General features: G+C 43.6%; 5 protein-coding genes across 5 annotated transcripts; 1 reads left to right on the forward strand and 4 right to left on the reverse strand.

Moving 5' to 3' along the window:
• Window positions 1-3309: 3309 nt before the first annotated feature.
• Window positions 3310-4817, reverse strand: N7509_001454 (kinase-like domain-containing protein; the record flags this gene model as incomplete). The annotated part of the gene is made up of 2 exons (XM_056626091.1): window positions 3310-3438; window positions 3516-4817. The coding sequence occupies 2 exons, from the start codon at window positions 4815-4817 to the stop codon at window positions 3310-3312; spliced, it is 1431 nt and encodes a 476-aa protein (XP_056491886.1).
• Window positions 4818-5279: 462 nt separating this feature from the next.
• On the reverse strand, window positions 5280-5620 carry N7509_001455 (uncharacterized protein; the record flags this gene model as incomplete). The annotated part of the gene is made up of 2 exons (XM_056626092.1): window positions 5280-5409; window positions 5469-5620. The coding sequence occupies 2 exons, from the start codon at window positions 5618-5620 to the stop codon at window positions 5280-5282; spliced, it is 282 nt and encodes a 93-aa protein (XP_056491887.1).
• A 2976-nt stretch (window positions 5621-8596) lies between these two features.
• Window positions 8597-9705, reverse strand: N7509_001456 (class I SAM-dependent methyltransferase; the record flags this gene model as incomplete). Its single annotated transcript, XM_056626093.1, has 5 exons — window positions 8597-8888; window positions 8960-9104; window positions 9158-9408; window positions 9469-9547; window positions 9648-9705. 5 exons carry the CDS (start codon window positions 9703-9705, stop codon window positions 8597-8599), a joined length of 825 nt encoding a protein of 274 aa, XP_056491888.1.
• Window positions 9706-14192: 4487 nt separating this feature from the next.
• On the forward strand, window positions 14193-14505 carry N7509_001457 (uncharacterized protein; the record flags this gene model as incomplete). Its single annotated transcript, XM_056626094.1, has 2 exons — window positions 14193-14371; window positions 14421-14505. 2 exons carry the CDS (start codon window positions 14193-14195, stop codon window positions 14503-14505), a joined length of 264 nt encoding a protein of 87 aa, XP_056491889.1.
• A 1277-nt stretch (window positions 14506-15782) lies between these two features.
• On the reverse strand, window positions 15783-17501 carry N7509_001458 (uncharacterized protein; the record flags this gene model as incomplete). The annotated part of the gene is made up of 4 exons (XM_056626095.1): window positions 15783-16068; window positions 16169-16797; window positions 16850-17206; window positions 17229-17501. The coding sequence occupies 4 exons, from the start codon at window positions 17499-17501 to the stop codon at window positions 15783-15785; spliced, it is 1545 nt and encodes a 514-aa protein (XP_056491890.1).
• Between the last annotated feature and the right edge of the window lie 735 nt (window positions 17502-18236).

The following is an 18236-nucleotide window of genomic DNA, read 5'->3' on the forward strand; positions in this document are numbered from 1 at the left end:
TACACTGACCCATCGTAGCGCGTCGCGTAGGACACATGTGACATACCCACACTAAAAGAAACATCAGCGGCTACATTCAAAGTCAACAAACATACCTTCAACATCTGGTATCAAAAACTAATCTTCTACTTTTAGGATCATCAGGAGATTATGACCGTCAATATAACCGACTAGCTGTAAGCTTCATGAGGCTGCTTCTGCTAGCGAGTCTGTGTTGCTTAATAGTAATATTAAGGAGAGAGTATCTAATTGGCTCGTGGCCGTATTTAGGAGAAAACAGTTATCTCTATATCAGTAATTTAGCAATATAGTCAGATAGTTACCTAAAATTTCAGTAATAAGAACCTACTTACTAGCATTGTTTATAGAATAGGTTGTAGTAGTAGCTTTGAATTGCTGTCTGTATTAGGACACAGCCAAAGTAATTTACTATTAGATATACTTAATCTAGCACTAATTATCAGCAATTAGTATAAGATATATATTCGCTACTCACTGTACTTATAGCCTAGATAAGATCTTCTTAACCCAGCTATAATATACTATCCTGATCAGACTTATAGGAATAGCCAGACTAGGACTATATTTTACTAGCTCTCTATATCAGTATGATTTCTGGTGACTAAGGATAGTACAGACTTACTGTAATGTAGTCTAGCATTAGTATAGGCAAACTAGAGATAATATATCAGGCGTCAGCTTGATCATATATACACAAGGCCTAGGATCACTCTATTCCGCAGGGAACAGGTATAGGCTATATCTTCTAATACGTAGCTGTTTCATTTTTATTTGTTTGTATACTAGGTAAATCTTCAACTGTGTCAAAATAAAGTCTTGCTAGAGGAGATATTCATAGTATTCTGTCTAGAGTAAACTGGGAACTAACCTAATAACGATTACTCTTACTATAAGAGATCTAGGGTAGATCTAGTACTGTAGCCTAGCTTATCGCTTACTTAGCTATAATCAGGGTTTGATAGAGCTAGCTAAAAGCCTATAGCCAAAGCTTGATCTATTACTGATTAATATTATTCCTAGAGAAACTATAGTCTTTCTTAGTGGTTATCGATACTTAGCTATTCTTTATTGTCACTGAATACTATAAAAGCTTAGTCAGTCTAGTATAGGACCAGATCATATCTATTGGAAAATAGAAAGTTTCTAAAACAGTAACAGTCAACCTTTAGTCGGACAGGATAAAGCTAGGAGAGATAAAAATATATTAGAACTCTACCATATAGCTAATCAAAGGGCACTAGGCCTTTGTGGATTTGTCCCGTCAATATAAGAAAAATAGAAGTTTCAAGCAGGTATCTTAGAACAGCGAAGTAGAAACAAATTGAGAGTCAGTATCTCGACTTATCATAGATCCTTAATTTTCAGGACAATAGAGAAGTACGGCTTAGGTATAGTGAGTACTATCTTAGTATTTATTCTATAATTAGAAAGAGGTATCAGCAATATTTTCCAATAGACAGAGATCATAATAAGACCAAACCATAAGTTGACAGCATCTGTATCAAGGTTCTCAATATAGCCCTGGCTATAAGGATAGGCAGAGGTAATACATTAGGATAACTTATACAATATTAAGCGGCTTATAATGGACTGTTTGACTTCCTCTGCAGAAATTTTCAGTACAGGCTAACTACTCTCAAAACTTCTGAAATAATCTAGTAAAAACTTACGCTGTTAGCTGCTGCTGCCTACTGTCTTCTGGCCAGATTGAAGCAGTTATATAAATAATGACTTTGATCTATTAGTTAGGCGGCATACTGGGATGCCTGAAGCCTAAGGCCGACCTACTCCCCCTGGGAGTGGGTTAGCCGGGGGTCAATAAAATTCTGCTCTCAACAATTATAAAATTGCTATTCTAGCTACTACCACCACCACCACTATGAATATTATATTTTAAAAAGTAACGGGGTTATCTATAACGTTTATCAGTATATAATCTAGGTACGTTTGTCCAAAAGTAATTAGGGTGGGATAGCAGAAGTACCTAAAGGTGTCTGGTTTCGGATAGCCGTATTATATTCCTTTCGTTCATCCTTAGTTTTTCGATCATTTACAAAACGAACAGTATCTTTAGTAGTCAGAGTACTAAATTTACCTAATTACTTTTAGGATTTACGTATAGTTGTAGGTTTTTAGGTAATTAGTTCTCTAATATATTGTATAAGAGATTAATATCCTTAGTTAACCGAACCTGTAATCTTGCTATACGTTGTATTTAGCAGTATATATCGGCTGGAATATTAATACGGTTAAGTAAACCTCTTACTTTATTGTATATTCGACGTATATTAGCTAATAACTTACGAAGTAAGCTTTACAAACATTGTGAGTCGACAAGATTAAGCTCTATCAGTACTATTATAGAGGAGCTTCAGATCCTTAATGCTCTCAAGTCATGTTTGCTCATACTGGCCTCTGTGCTTACTACTGTTTGATGAACTGAGGGGGTGGTCAATTACCACTAGGACCCTTCAGGATAGGCTTATTCATCGTTCACCCAATTCGTCCTAGTATGGTTTCATAGCAAGCCATATATCAAGAGACCCCTGAGATCGCTCAACCAATCTCAACACCTTCAAACAATCATCTGATACTATTGGACATGTTCAGGCCATTACAACAATTCCTTGTCCTGCCAGGTAATTTTTTAGACAATCCGGCAGTTAAACTTCCAGTACCCTCTCTCGCCAGAGCGAATCGAGAGCCTACATTTCGCATTTTTGGGCCTTCCATCCGGCTGTTGTCTTAATCTACTTGTATTTTTTTAGCTGGGACAAGGGTAATAGGGTGGTCATACAATCCTGGCTCTTCCAGATAGACCTTCCATAAATTGACTCAATATGATTTCTGAGGATTTGATTATATTTACCCTTGCTGTGGTCTATGTTTGACCCGAAATCGGAGACGAAGTATTTCAGAGGCCAAAATTTGAATTGCCCGAAATGCTGATTTCAGATATCTCCTAGTTACACGTGGCACCAACACAAAGAACGTAACGCTAGACTATGAAGGCCATAAGCAGGTTGAAACTAGGATCTGGAGGAAGCGAAAATATTCGTCTTGCGAACAATCTTGGTCTGAGTTATACGATAGGCAGATTTCCCGGGAGACTAGTCGGAGCCCCGGTCAGTATATAGATCGTCGGCCGGCATCTGAATAAAGCGTATCTCCTGGGAGTTACGTGGGCCTGCGACAATGCATTGAAATCTGCCAAGAGCATTCCCAATGGCTGTGGAATGTAAGTTCATTCCCATATTTGGAGGTAAAAACAAAAAAATGATAGGATTATTACAACCCCTTCTCCCCAACCTCGCAAACAGCAGTTCCCAGGACCCATTCGGAGCTCAAAATCTCTTCTACTGTAATCCTTAGACCCGGGTCAGGATGTAACATGGCATAAATAACATTCCGACAGTTCTGTTGTGTTGTGAAGTATTAGATATTATATTCATGTTGAGCGTGTGGAATCTGGCGCAATCGGATCTGTAACTTACATTTTCCAGAGCCTGTATAGGGCCATATCCATCTTGCTTCAAACGGCAATGGAGATATTCAGTATATGATTTGTCAGGATCCACTGTTCTGGTGGTGTGCCACGGAAGTCGGCCAGACTGTAGGATCATGTAGATCATACCACATGCCCATATGTCACCTGCCTTAACATCGTAAATACTTTGGTGGGTATAGCCTTGACGAACAGAGTCACGGCGACCGGAAAACCTTTCCGGAGGTAGATAAGGAGTACTCAACTCCGACACACTTCTTCGTACACACAGGAGCAACTTAGAGTTAGATTTTCGGGATTTTCCAAAGCTGAGTCCCGACTGAGGAGTGGTAGAATCTTTACGACGGGAGAATGTGACTAATTCTCGCACTGCATCTTCATCCTCTCCAAAGCCTCCCACCTTCACCGCACCTCGGGCCGTGAGGAGTATATGTTCTGGCCTCAAGTCCCCATAGGCAATCCCCTCTTCGTGTAAAAAGCCTATTGCACGCAATATCTGGACATCTAAGCAGTTGATTTCCTCGAGGGACAGGTTGTCTTTGGCCCTCGCTTCTTGTTGCAGAAAGTCGTGCAAGTTCCCACCACTATAGTAGGGCATGACAAGACAAATATTTCCTTGCTTATTGTAAAGAATATCGATGAGGGAGACAACATTTGGATTAGATAGGGGAGGCCATTTACTTCCGTTGTGTGGAAGATTAGGCACCCAGCTCAAGTTGGCTTTGGTATGGTGAAATACTCTGACTGCATAGAGTTCCCTAATTATTGGCTTCGGCATAGAAGCATGCTTTAATTTCGTCAGCATGGACCCTTTCCGGAGTCGTGTCGGCGATAATATTGGCTGGGAAGCTGGTTCTTTCTTTTCGAAAAGTTGCACGGTGCTGGCATTGTTGTAATAGAGGACTTTGGTGAATACCCCATAGTCTCCTGTGAATGATGTCTGCTCTGATTGGGTGGTCGCTGTGGGGATCCTCTGGGCCTGGGCCGAATCATCTCGATCAGAACGCTTATCCGTTGAGCTTGAGGCAGTTGTCAGCCTTGTAAGCCCTTGATTTGAGATGTTTGCTCCCGACTGGGAACGACCTTTACAATCCTGCGACGTTGACCAACCCCATCTGGACAATACTACCGTCAGGTCGTCAACAATACCAAGGCCTCGGAAATCATGCTTGTCTCTGATACCATCCCTTATCGTGTGATGATAGTGGGTCAAAACAGAGCGATCTGGCGATGGGACGTGCTCGAAGGGATAATGAAGATGAGGACTTTGAGAGTTCCCTGTCTCTTGCATGGTCGGTTCGAGTAAGCGACGAACACTTGTCGCCAGAGAATCGAGTTATCGCGTCTTCGGGCCAGGCTAATGTGAAGTTTTCACAATCGCGTAAACCCACATAAGTAACGTATTCGGGACAAGCATTGTGAAGTGAGGAATTGGGAAGAGCTTGTCGTGACATTAAGTGTGACGTCACCAGTAGTAGTCAAGGCCTCGCCAAAATCCGCCCACGAAAACCCAGACCAACGAGTTGGGTCTTAGTCAGCAAACCTGTGGGCGGGTTGTCATCTGTACAATCCTGTTGAATGTCCCGGTCACTGGGATGAACATGGGAGGCTCCCATTGGGGGAAACACCTTCAGCAATACTACATTTTGCCCAACCGGAGGATACCGAGCCCTCGCGAGCTGAAACCCATGTATACGTCGAGCGAAGCGGCCACGTTCCAACAGATGTCTATGGCGATGGGAGCGCAAGTGTACTATAAGTCAATAGCCGGCACCATCGGGCTCGTCCAGCACGAGAGGCGGGTGTATCGCAGTGCATTGAGTCCACGTGACGTAGTGCGTCGGGCCGGCTCGGTCGCGTCGGGCGCAATATTGTCTTTGAACCTACAAAGGAAAAGAAAAATTGGCAATTCATTCAGGTTAGTAATAGGCAAGTTCCCAACCGAGATCCATATCCAACCTCATAGCCATGAATAAAGGCAATAGTAATGGCAATACGCCAGGAAGGACTCCACGGCGTGTGATTCTGCTGGCGACGGTGGAAAGGATCGGGAGCATTGACCAACCGCGTGAAGTTTGTGCTGTATGTAAGCATTGCCTACAAACCTCGCGAATCGTCAGCCGATGACCGACTACGAAGCCTGATAAAATCCTACCAACCAGCTCCGGGGGAGCATTGGGTTATTATGCCAGCATTCAATCAATGTGCAGGGCTGCTTTCGGCGCGATCTATCGTAAATAGTCAATAGAGATCACATGGAGATTCTGCATTACTCACTATTCTCACAACCCGAGTAAGATTGCCAAATCCAGGCAGGGAAGAGACGTCGACTCTATTTGTGGGAACACTAGATGCAGGGATGGTTCTCAAGGAATATTCCCGTCAGCATGGTATCAGGAGCTAGGGTTGATGCACATATCTGCCATGAACTTACTTCCCTATCGAGAGTAGACAAGCTAAAGGCGGTGTTGTGAGGGTCTTGACCGAGCTGGCCCTCACAATGTGGCCTGTTACCGTTTCTATGCTGCTTTGGGTTGAACTGTATTTTTTATCTCAATAGAAAACTATTCTGGAGTCTTGTTCCGGGATTTCAACATCATTTCAACATTAATGGCGCAGCTTCCACAGGTGGAAACACCAACAACGCGTTGTGTCAACTTTCATAAACAGAATTTCTACTAGCCGAAAAAGATACTGGGGGTTCCTTTAAGATGTGGCATAAAAGGAAATTCTGCGGCCTCTACTTGTTCTCAACGATGATAAATGCTCATTTCGGTGATGATTATTCGACGACACTCAACGTCGTTCGGATATATTGGTATGCGAACCCAGGTATTAGCCTGTATTTGATATAATGGCCCGTTTTTTCCCTTCTGATACTACTGGCATCGATTTCGGTCCAAAGGACTTTTCTTACCTTATCTTTTGCATAGTACACGGTGTTCCCGAACCCCCATATTTAACGTTGTGTCCCCAAAATATTTTTTTCGAGCGACCTACGTTGTCGGGCCCGTCGAATGGATGGGTAGCAAGCGGAATACGGTGAACAGGTGCTGAGCTTATCTGCGGTGCTGTTAATATTTTTATGTACATTCACTACCTCGTTGCGATGGGAAATCTCATAGTACAGTGATTCCCGAAATCGCCCTAACGAACGTACACTGAGAAACTGTTTCCTAACCCTACTGCCAAGGCCTTGGCGCGAATAATTGATTGACCAGCTCATCACAGAAGTATTGTATATATCACAACAAAGTCCAGTTTTCTCCCTCCTGCTCTTGTCGATTCTCATTCTTAAGTTTAGTCAGAATGCAAAGGATATACGCTCTATAATGTGAACCTCAGGAGCCTATACCTAGTCTACCGTTACCGTACAGCAACAGCTGATGATACGAATACAATATTCTTGATTTCCGCACATAAAGAGAAGAATATTGTGACTGTAGAAGGCCTTGGGAAGGAGGAGAAACTGATTTCCCTAGCTGCTCTCGTTGTGGGACGTACAGGAGAGCGGCGTTCCAATACGTCCGGTCATGCATAGTAAAACCAGGATCCGTCTTTATAAGTATCATTGGGTCCTGAAAAGTCCTTCTTAGAGAGCTGATAAAGACAAGAGCCTTGTTTTGAGAGAGCCCTTTTTCTAGGATGACAATCTCAGGAGGTCACTATTCTTGTGAAGCGCCACCAATTAACAGAACCTCAAATAAGCATCAAAATCTACATTTATTTTGGCAATACAGACACACTACCTGTTAGCATTTCTGCAAGCTTTGGCCTTATAATATGTGCTCACGGTGCCTATTTGGCAAGGGCTGTCATACCAAACCCGAGCCGATATCTTCTTGTGGTAATTTCTTGTGATGAGAGCACGATGCCATGCCCCAGGGCGGCCCGAAAGGGTGCTTCTACACCTTTGTATCTCTCCGAAATGTAATGTGTGCAATATTCCAAGTCCTGTTATCGAGATATATTCTCCAGAATAGATATGCGGGGCTGGCAAAGGGCTCCAAGACACTGTATCGATGCCAACTGCTGAGGCAATGCGTGGCGTTGAGTGGGACGAGAATAGTCTCGAGTCGCCAAGGGATTCGGAGGGGGCTTGTGTTTTCGCAAGGCCATAAATCGTCCGAGCTACATTGCTCAAGCATCGTTCCTAGTGGCTTGGGTGGTATTTCTTGGGATACTGAGACGGCTGGTACGGTGCATCGTGTTTCTTAGAGACAAGTCTCGGGATGATCGCATCGGGGGGATCACATAGAGGTTCTCTATCCATCGCCTTAATTGCCAGTCTGGCAGGTGGGCCGGGATGATCACCAGGAGATGAACCGGCAAAAGGGATTGACGGGAAATGATCGTAACATGAGTCCTTGTTTGGTACTTCGAGATATGTAATATTTCAAAGGAGGTTTCATGGAAATATTCAACGCAACACTCAAAAATGCCGCATCTGTCCATTGTTTCCTGCTTGCTCGTCCCCCATTTGAGGTCGGCCCTACTATGCCAATCGCCGGGAATCATATCTTCGAGTATCAGTATTATTTGCATGGCTCAGGCATACGATTTTTCTTCTTGTAAAACAACACTTTGAGACTAGTATATTGGACAGAAATTGATGGTAGTGGAAGCAAGAAAACAAAATATCTCAACATCCTCATATTAAAAATAGGCTGGTCAATGTTGGCGTCAAATATCCGAGACCGAAATGAGCAATTGTCATCGTTGAGAACAAGTTAAATGACGCCGCCGAATTTATTTTCATGCTACATATCGAAGTAATCGTCTGAACCTATTTTGACAGATTAAAACTCATGCTTATGAAAGTTGAGACAATGCGTTGTTGTGTTTGTGGTAGCTGCCTCACAAATGTTGAAGCGACGTTAAAATCCTCGGATACGACTTAAGAATATTTTTTTATCGAGATTAAAACTGCAGTTTCAATCAAGCTAGCATATAATCAATGATAAAACGATTCAACAGGCCGCAATATAAGGGCGGAAAATAGATGTTAGTACCATGTCTTGTAAGATGCAACCTTATCTACTCCAAAAGTGAACAAGGTCCATTAAAATTCTAATTAGTGACTCCTGCTTTCCTTCCCAATATGACATAAGCGTCGTAACAGTAGTAGCACCCGGTGCTATGCAAATCACCTAAGGCTTTCTCTCTGAGCTGCTGAATCTCATCAACAGATTCTACTTGATCCAACTCGTGCAACCCAAGAGCCGCGGTTAGACAATTATTTATCCCATCAACCACCGTAAGACTCAGTTCCTCCCGTGCGCTCGGTCGGTCCAGGGTAATTATGTCTTCTTCACAGGCTTCCAGACCGCTGTCCTGGAAAATCCCGTGCAGGGCGGCAATGCTAAAAGGAAATAAGATCAGTTCCACCACTAGATCTCTAACACTATTATGGACAAGAATATTCAAGCTTACTTTGGGGTTTTGCCAAGAGATATTAAGACTCGGCGGAATAGGTCGTGAAAGTAAAAGGCATGGTTAGCTTGTTTTCCCTCTGGCACCCCTTTAATGACACACTCATGTGCAATGCAGTCAATCCACTGCAGACATCCACCAGGCTCTGTCCCTTGTTAGCTTTTTTTCTGAAAGCGTTAGATTTGAGGCTTTTCATACTGAGAAGCGTCATCAAATTACGCACAGCTGGTCCCCATTCACCAGCAGACAGCGCAACTACCATCAATCGAATATTGACAACATCATATTGACCAATAAGCTCGGTTGGGAACGGCTCGAGTAAGTTTTGATGATAAAATTTAATGTTTCTTGGCAATTCGTCCTGGCTCGGGAACATAGCGTCTGACAGATCGAACCCGTCAAGCTGACAGTTCTCTGGCAGAGCCTCCGCAAGCTCCCGGAGCCATATCCTAAGAAATAGTTAACACGAAATTCCTTTTAGCTCCAAGCAATAATAACGGTTGACTAACCCTGTTCCTGTACCAACGTCTGCGATTCGCATATGGCCATGCTGTTCAATAGCCCCATGTAGAAGGTACCCGATATTCGCTTGTCAGGATTTATACTGCAGCTCCAATCTGAATTCACGAGGTTCATCAGCGTTCAAATTTTGCATTATTGTTCAGAAATTGGACGACGAACCTTTCACTTTCAGCCGCGGATCTGACCAGCAGATATTCATTCCTGTATTTGACTTGGTCGGTCATCTTGGGATAGCGAAGAGAGTCAATTATAGAATAATTCCATCCAAACGAATCTCAGGAGCATTTTTGTGCGGAAATGCGGTGGTTATCACGACAGAATCAGTGGCATTAAATAGGCTTGGCCCATGAATTAAACCTACTGCCGAAAGCTTTAAACAAGGCGTCCCGTTCGCGTTCAGGCCACCTGTCCACCCAGTTCCAGCGGAACTCATTTTTTGCTGGATGATAGGGTCGAACTAATTACCACGGCCAACAACCAATAGACTGGCCCAGGTCCAAGGGAGACCCTCATTGCATTCACGTGACTAGCTTAGGTAAAAATGTCATTCTTTTTTGAAAATTTTACGCAACCTGATGGTCCGACACCTGTATAAGGACCACTCATATGATAATTTTCACCACAAATATGATTCAACCAGATGTTTAAGTATATGAAATGACGAAATTTAGCGGCATTATCTCCATTGTGGACAAGATAATGTTATGAATGTGAGAACATGCTTGAAATGAAGAAAATCTTGTTTTGGTGAAGGTATCTATATTCGTGGTCAAGCGATACACTGATGATCGTCCCTGCAGCTACTATTGGCTGGCCGAATCGATTTCTTAAGTGGGATAAAGCTAAACTTTGCTGACGCCACTCATTTGGACGCCAGAATCGCGATGGGTGCAAAGCCTCAACCAAGTACCGTCTTCTAGTTGTACTCGGATGCTACGTATCGGAAGTCAATAAGTGACAGTACAGAGCGGCTTGGCAACTCTCCGCGTGTAAAGACAACCATGGCTGAAGCCTCCTATCACCCTCATCAAGGGACCCAACCGCGGCATGTTCCCTTTCTGAATGCGGTGCTCAGATCACACCGCTAAAGCAACATTCCTCCTAGGCATCGGCCACGGCATCCTGGCCACCTTCCTGACTAGGGCTGGACACGAATACGAATGAACGAATAAATTTTGCTTATTTGTTGAGTATGACGGTGGCGAAAGCTTATGGCAGGGACTGAGAACAGATATATATGAGACACCCTGCCCCTGTAATGATAGCTGCTTAAGTCAAATTAACACAATACAATATACCTATCTCAACATTATTCGCAAATTATTCGACTTCGATTTATACCTTTCCTTTAGCTGCAAATACATTCTTCCAAGAAGGAAAGGAGCATTGTCATCTTTACAATCAATTGGTGATCTGAAAGTCAAAGGGAAACCAATCTATGGCCCAGTAATCCCATCATCTCGAAAATTCTCTCAAATACGAATAAGTGAAAAGGTTTATTCGTGTCCAGCGCAATTCCTGACATGTCCAACAACACTGTCGTCACCGCCGTCCGCGACCCGAACGCGGCAGTATCCCTTCTGGCCTTTGTAGTCTGTCTTGAAGGGGAAATAATATAAGATTGAAAAACAATGAAGTTAGTTATAGCTAAAATTGAAAACCAAGTCGCTCCTTGATTATTATACAAATCTAATTCGCCGTATTTCTCTGCCAGCCTAACGAAATAGGAGATATTGCGATGGTCCTTAATGATCTGTAAACCATAACTGCATCTGCCTATCAAAGACTGGACCTGTCGCTAAGTAAGTGACCAATACCTTATAACATACCCTGCATATTTAAGATCTTTGTGGCTGTGGTGTGAAAAGTTGCAATGCAATTTTCATGTATCACAGTGAATTGAATATACTGCTGTCGTAAGCAACTGGCTTAGAAAGTACAGAGCAGAAAGTTTAAAATGTTTGCCGAGAGAAATTTTTGAAAATTTCCTTGATATATATGCACTCCAATAGACTGTGCTGACGGATATGCTGAATTATATGAAGAACTCCAAATTCTCTCTATCTTATCTATCTGTTGCAATATAGACAAGTATATGGCTATCACTAGATTCGAATTACTAGTTACTATCTTTTGAATATGACTGAGAAGATAAGTGCAGTAGTAGTCAAGAGTATATGCTTGAACTAGGGTATAATCAGATAGTTTATATAATGTTAGTGTTTGTTAATCTAGCTTAGCATCTTGATAGGGGATTCTCGGCTGGTGATGAGTGCTTCGGCTTACTAGTATTGTTAGAGATACGGACTAAAAATATAGATTCAAGAGGCTGTACGGTATAATAACAGACGAAGCAGATAAGATTTTGCGTGTCCTCTCTAGAAGATTATACTGAGCCCCAGAGATTAATCAAATCAGCTATGCCTCGATAGTAATAGTTTTCTTCCTCTGATCCTGTAATAGAGGTAAGGTTAGGATTTGATAGAAACTTTAGATTAATCAGTATTCTTGTCTTTAATTCTTTACTGATGAATAGTTTATACCTTATAAACAATAAATATCTAAATCACTAATAAGTTACTGTTATTCTATATGAAATAGGATTATTTAGAGCTGTATTGACGGTCCTTAGTGCGGTCCTATAGGCTTAACTTCTGCTAACTATCATAGCTATTATCCCTATTGTACTAGTTAGATATATATATATAATAGTATCGCAGACTTTATAGTCTAAGGAACCTTCTTGTGAGGTAGATATAATGTGTAGAATAATAGCGAATATGCTACTGTCTATACTTATATCTATAAGCTCGACCGAGAACTTATCTAGGACTAATAGATTATACTGTAACTCTATACTTAGGGAGGTTCGTATATTATCTAGACAGAAGGAATGTAGCTGTCTTTGGCTGGGTCTGCTTTGGCTATTGGCAGGCCGTGGTAACGTGTTTTCCGACAATGATGTTTTGTGCTCGGTTAAAACGACGAATTATTGGCAATGCGGAAGCGTATGCTAACCTCATCTTGATAGCCCAAACAGGAGATTCCTGCTCTCACGAAGGACTTGCAAGATCACACTGGAACTCGATTGATCAGTGGACACAACGTATTCGCATATGCCAGGACCTCCTTACCTTACAGCGTCGCTGTCGGCAAGAATAGCAACTTCGGCTATATTAACCGGCATTCAGTATTCTCTTTGGACCCGGCTTGTCTCAATTAATTCTGACCAAAGTGGTAGGTTAAGCTCGCTTTCTAGAGGGGGGCCTTGGGAGGGTCGAACTGATCGCGTCAGCAAACTTCAGCCTTGTCCCGTTTAGGGAATTGATTCGGCCAGCCAATAGCAGTTGCAGTGACGATCATTTTCATTTCACTCGCTGAAGGTTATAAATGCCTATATCCTAAACAAGATTTTGTTTATTTCATAACTCGTTCTTTTGATCATAAATTAATCTCGCAAAGAATGTTACCTTTACAAGTCATTACGTGTGGCAGTACCAACCCGCAGGTTTTCAACGCTGTCAAACCTCTTTACTTACCTGAGTACGAAAGTGGGTGATAAATTCAATTAGTCACTGTTCAAGTACATATTCAAGGCTAATATCATCTGTAGTTATACACAACATCACTAGTAGCACCTCAGGAGCGGTCGAAATACCCCTGCTGCAAGGGCTTACCCCTCCCATAGCTGAAGAGCCCAATCGAGGCACCATAGAATATTCCAAGCCTTCTGTGGCTATCTTTCTAGGGGCTCTTTACAGTAATGAGGAAATCAATAAAATGCGCCAAGTATACCGGGGGGTCAGTTCAGTGCCTTGGTTAAAGATAGATATAACTGTGTCCAAACCGCCACTAGGACCAGGTTATGCTGAGCATGTTGTGCAGATAATCAAAGAGCGTATGAAGAAGATCAAGGCTGAAGGAAAGCTAGAATAAGATGGCGTGTGGCTTTAATGAACGAGAGAGGAGAGGGATAATACAGTACAGCGATCGAATTATGTATAGCCTTTGGACAGGTGATTTGTGAATAAACACAAGAACTAATCTACTGAGCTTCGTGGGGGTTAGATACCTTTTGAGAATGCCAGTGACTCGATGATTACAAATCAGGAGTGGCGCTTTGCAGCGAAAGTACTAGTAAATCAAACAAGGGGTATTGTAAAGATTGTAGTCCCCACGTTACCATAGATGTATCTGACGAGTCAATACAGTGTCAATGTCTATTTCCTTGACGATAGACAATGCTGATCGTTCGATCCCGAGGTAGTATTTTCCTTGAAAGGTTTAGGTCATGGCCCAGACCTTGTCCTTCCCCGCTTCACTTTATCATCCTCTTTACCTCTTCATTCCTCTTGCAAGGCCCTCTTTTTTACCTAGCATCTCTTCAAATAACTACCCTTAAGATTCAAAATATAGTCCAAAATGACGGCAAACCGCCCGATCACGAATTTGGAACCGCTCCTTGCCCCGTCAACCGAAAGAAAACGAACTGAATGGAACCTGCAAATTAATGTCTGTGCTACCTATCTACGCTCAACCTGACATATGATGAGGGTTCTTTTTATCGTCCTTTATCCAGATCTAAACGAAGCCTTAGTTACTCCGTGACAACTTTGCCTTGACAACATGGCTACTTCTGGGGGCTGTTTTTCAAGGTTTCGTTGTCTTAGTTTTTCCGAGCTCGTACGCGGTTCTACCACCTATTCTCATGATGTTATTCCTATTTGTCAAGAGCAGTCTCACGACACTTGGCTTTATCAAAAATCCTCAAATGGCCGGCGTTATTGCTGGCAAATTCACTGCGTTACTCCCCGACCGAAATGGGGTGTTCTCAGGAAAGGCTGCTGATCAAAGCGTTGCATTAATTTTACTGGCCGCACGTTCAAACCAGTAAGTCTAAGCCCCACCACTAACATATTCGTGTTCTCTGGCATTTCAGAGTTACCCAGTCTCACGGTCTTCCACCCTCAACAGTCCCATGGGGATATTCGGCCCAGGCTTTCAAGTGCTGGGGGACTATATGAATCAAATGCAGGCTCAGCTTGCAAACAATGCGAGGCAATACAGTTGTAAGCACATCGATCCCTATCTTCCTATGGTCTGTCAGACTAAATACATTTCACAATATAGATCTCGGTGCAACCTCCTGGCTGGGAATTGGCGAGCGTTCAACGGCAAATCAACTGATGTTTGCGACATACTTTCGAACCTTGGAAGATGTACACGCATATGCACATGGCCCACTTCACCGTGAAGTATGGGACTGGTGGAATAGCATCACAAAATCACACCCGTACCTCAGTATCATGCATGAAGTCTACCAAGCACCAAAAAATCACTGGGAAAATATTTATATCAATAATCATCTTACAGGCATTGGTGGGTCGAGTCTCGCTTTCTGTTTTTGTATTATGGATTCTTGAGCTAAGATAACAAAAGCTGCTACACAAAGCATTTTTAGGACAGGGACTGAGAACAAAAACGCTGGAAACATATGGATCAACCCAATTTTTGACGCTGAAAGGGGTAGATTGAAGACGCACAAGGGTAGATTACAAAAGGGTGACTGTGATGATGATAAAAAGATCTTTTCTAATCAATAGCCGCGCACCTTTTGAAGAGTTCTAGAACAATCTTGTCTCTCCTACACTCATGCGACATTTTTTGTGAGCTTGTCTTAGCGTCGCAGTCACTTTTACTCCACGCTGGAGGCCTTGGACCACTGGAGCTTTTGGTCACTATGACTCTGAGCGATTTGAAGGAACAAATATAAAGTTTTATAGCTGTGTTGAATTCATGTACTCATAATTCTAGAACCAATAATAATAAGAACAGACACATTCTCTTTTTAAAAAGCTCTTTTTGATCCTAAAAGCTACAATATTCTCCAAATACCGCGGTGTTGGAATGGCAAAAACATGTGCAAAGTGGCAGTATGTGTCTACGCTGTGTAAGCCATTTCTCCGAGGTCTGCCGAGTTTGGCCAGATGGAGATCAGTACAGCTATGTTTAGTCATCTCCCTGGAAGCCAACCATCGATCTAGTGTAGACTGCGAAACGGTTGTGATGCCTCGGTGAAGTCCAGCATAGCCTTCGCTCTCGAGAAAGTGTCTGGTTTGCCGTTATAATCTTATCTTAGGCCTCCAATAAGGTCCGACACTACAGAACACGTCCCCAATTATACATGTTTTTATCTGTGCTCAATAAGTTTCATTTGAGCCGAGAGGGCTAACAATAAGCGAAAATGAGACTGGGCCTCCCATTCAGCCCTTGCACGGCTATCTAGGTAGAACTTTCTCAGCTACTTCTCCGGATGTCCGACAGGAAGAACATCCTTGACCGTCTCATCAGTATTCTGCAGATCATCCGCGATATCTACATGGTCTTTGATGCGTAGGAAGATCACCGGAGCCGCGATGAGCAGTGATCCTCCAAGTAGACCCCAGTTGCTGGCGAACTCGGCTGCGTAAGACGTATTGTGGAAGTCTATACTCCACATCACGGCTGCACCAGCAGATTGGATACCTTTGTAAAATCCGGCGAAGTTGGCGCTTTTCCGACCTGAGTTGGAAAGAGCTCCCATGTACCTGGAAGTGTGGGTTGGGATTTTAGTTGGCTTGATACGAGGGGGTATGAATGGATAGGGGAGATGGCAGGGGAAGGGGCAAGAGATGGGAGAAGACTGACCAGTAGATAACACCTTGCCAGACTGCATCGTAGAATCCGTAGAAGAAGTACAAGAACATGGGCCCGACGTATCCAGGATGCGTCCAATCCCAATGCTGGAAGTCGGTTGTCTCGGGGTTTACAGACTCGCGAGTATAATTCTTCTGCCAGGCCCAGCCACCACCCCAGATAACCATTGTCAGGATGAAGAGGATGATCCACGCGCTGCGAGCACGTACGGTACGACGGAAGTAAGTCATATCCAGGAGTGGGCCGATTATAGTCGCAGCTACGATTTGAGCGAACCAGTATAGGAAGGAATTCAAGGCCCTCGTCCGGGTGTTGAAGTAGGCGACGTTAATTGCGTTTCCTTGGTATGTGTAAAACCAGTTAGAAGACCAGAACATAGGGAAAAGCAGGATGACAAAAGGTTCGTGCTTGAGCGTGTCGTAGAGCCCGTACAACTCGGTTTTCCATGTTGGATTTCTCATAACAATAACCCGGGACCCGTCGCGGCGAATGACTTTCTTCGCATCGCAGAGCATGAGAGCTAGGCAAGCGCCAAAGAACATAAGAACGATGAAAGCGATGTACGTTCCGTCGGAGATAGTGGCAGCGACTTTGACGTTGATATTTGTGCCGAGAGCGATCTAAGAACTGTCAATTAGATGAGGCAATGACTGGCAGCAGTCCCATACGTACAAGGCTGCCTATACAGGCGCCAATGTTAAAGATACCCCAGAACCACGCAAAATACCGACCTTTCTGGTGCTCGTGGGGGTAGGACATCATGATAGCTCCCTGAGCCGACCAAAGGATACCCGCACAGGCACCCAGTAAGGCACCAGCGAAGATGTTGAAACCTGGAACATATTTGTGCACAGAGACGAGAAGACTGATCGCATATATACAATATCCGATTCCGCCGAAGGAGAGTGACAGTCGGATCCCAATCCAATTGACGATCGAGCCAGCGAAGAAACCGACAACAGCGAAGACACTGTACAGGGTGAGGTTCTGACAAGATCGATCAGTCCATTTCTGCTGATTCTCTACTCCCTACTCAGAAGGTGCGCAATACCATTTGATCTGCCAAATGCGGATCGGCTTTGCCACCACCGCCCAGACCACTGAGAGCATTGAACATGCCGGGGCACATAAAACATACAAAGGCGACCATAGCCAGCTGGAACCTCGGGGAAGCATACCAGGGCGTGCGCCAGCGCCCTACCCCCCACGACTTATACATCCATCCTGGGGGAAGCTGGAGATCACCAACCGGCTCTTCGACATTATGAGCAGGCACGGACCCTTTGTCTGAAGTCGGATCAGTGCCAGTCGTATCATTAACCATGATGGGCCGGACGGAGACTTGGGTCAAGGTGGAACAACTTGTATATTAGAGACAAACAAGAGTCTTCGACGAAGGTTACTAGGAGAAGACGACCTATTTATCAGCGACTAGGGAGCGCAACAGCAGAAGTTTAACTAGGTCGGGTTAATATTAGGTAGCCGCCTAGCCATCTGACGATATTGCTACCGCTACCTTCTTTGCTGGTCGGTGGCTGCTATAGTTACTCCCCTAGGGGCTTGTGGGGTTAGCGTGCGGGGTTACTGTTGTCTTAGCGGTATTGAGGGAGGCGAGCCAGAGATATCATTGGTTATTGATAAGAAATGGATGCATGGTTCCCCAGCCTTCCGTAGTCTCAGACATTAGTGTTACACTCACCTAGGACTTAGTAGATCTCACCTAAGGGTAAGTAGATGTCACTTTGGCTGCGATTAGTGTAACCTTGTACGGAGTAGTGGCCCTCTTTTTCAATTGAATCAATATGAATCAATCAGATAGAGTTTGTCTCTATCCAGGATGATTTGACAGGCCCTGCAACCACCAAGGTTCGTGGTGAGGCTGAGTTAGGGCCAGCTATGGTGCAGAGAGATGTCACTGATTCCAAGGTTGTAGCCGAACGATGCTCTCAACTACAATATCGCCTCTTATGATTAGGATTGATATTGATATTAACCGTCCTACTGTTTCGGTACTGTTACACCCACCCGCGCTCCACATAGTTTTCATACGAGCTCCGTT

Source organism: Penicillium cosmopolitanum (assembly GCF_028827165.1).
Source record: "Penicillium cosmopolitanum strain IBT 29677 chromosome Unknown utg000004l:1.0-4361866.0:1.0-4365735.0, whole genome shotgun sequence".
Taxonomy (NCBI): Eukaryota; Fungi; Ascomycota; class Eurotiomycetes; order Eurotiales; family Aspergillaceae; genus Penicillium; species Penicillium cosmopolitanum.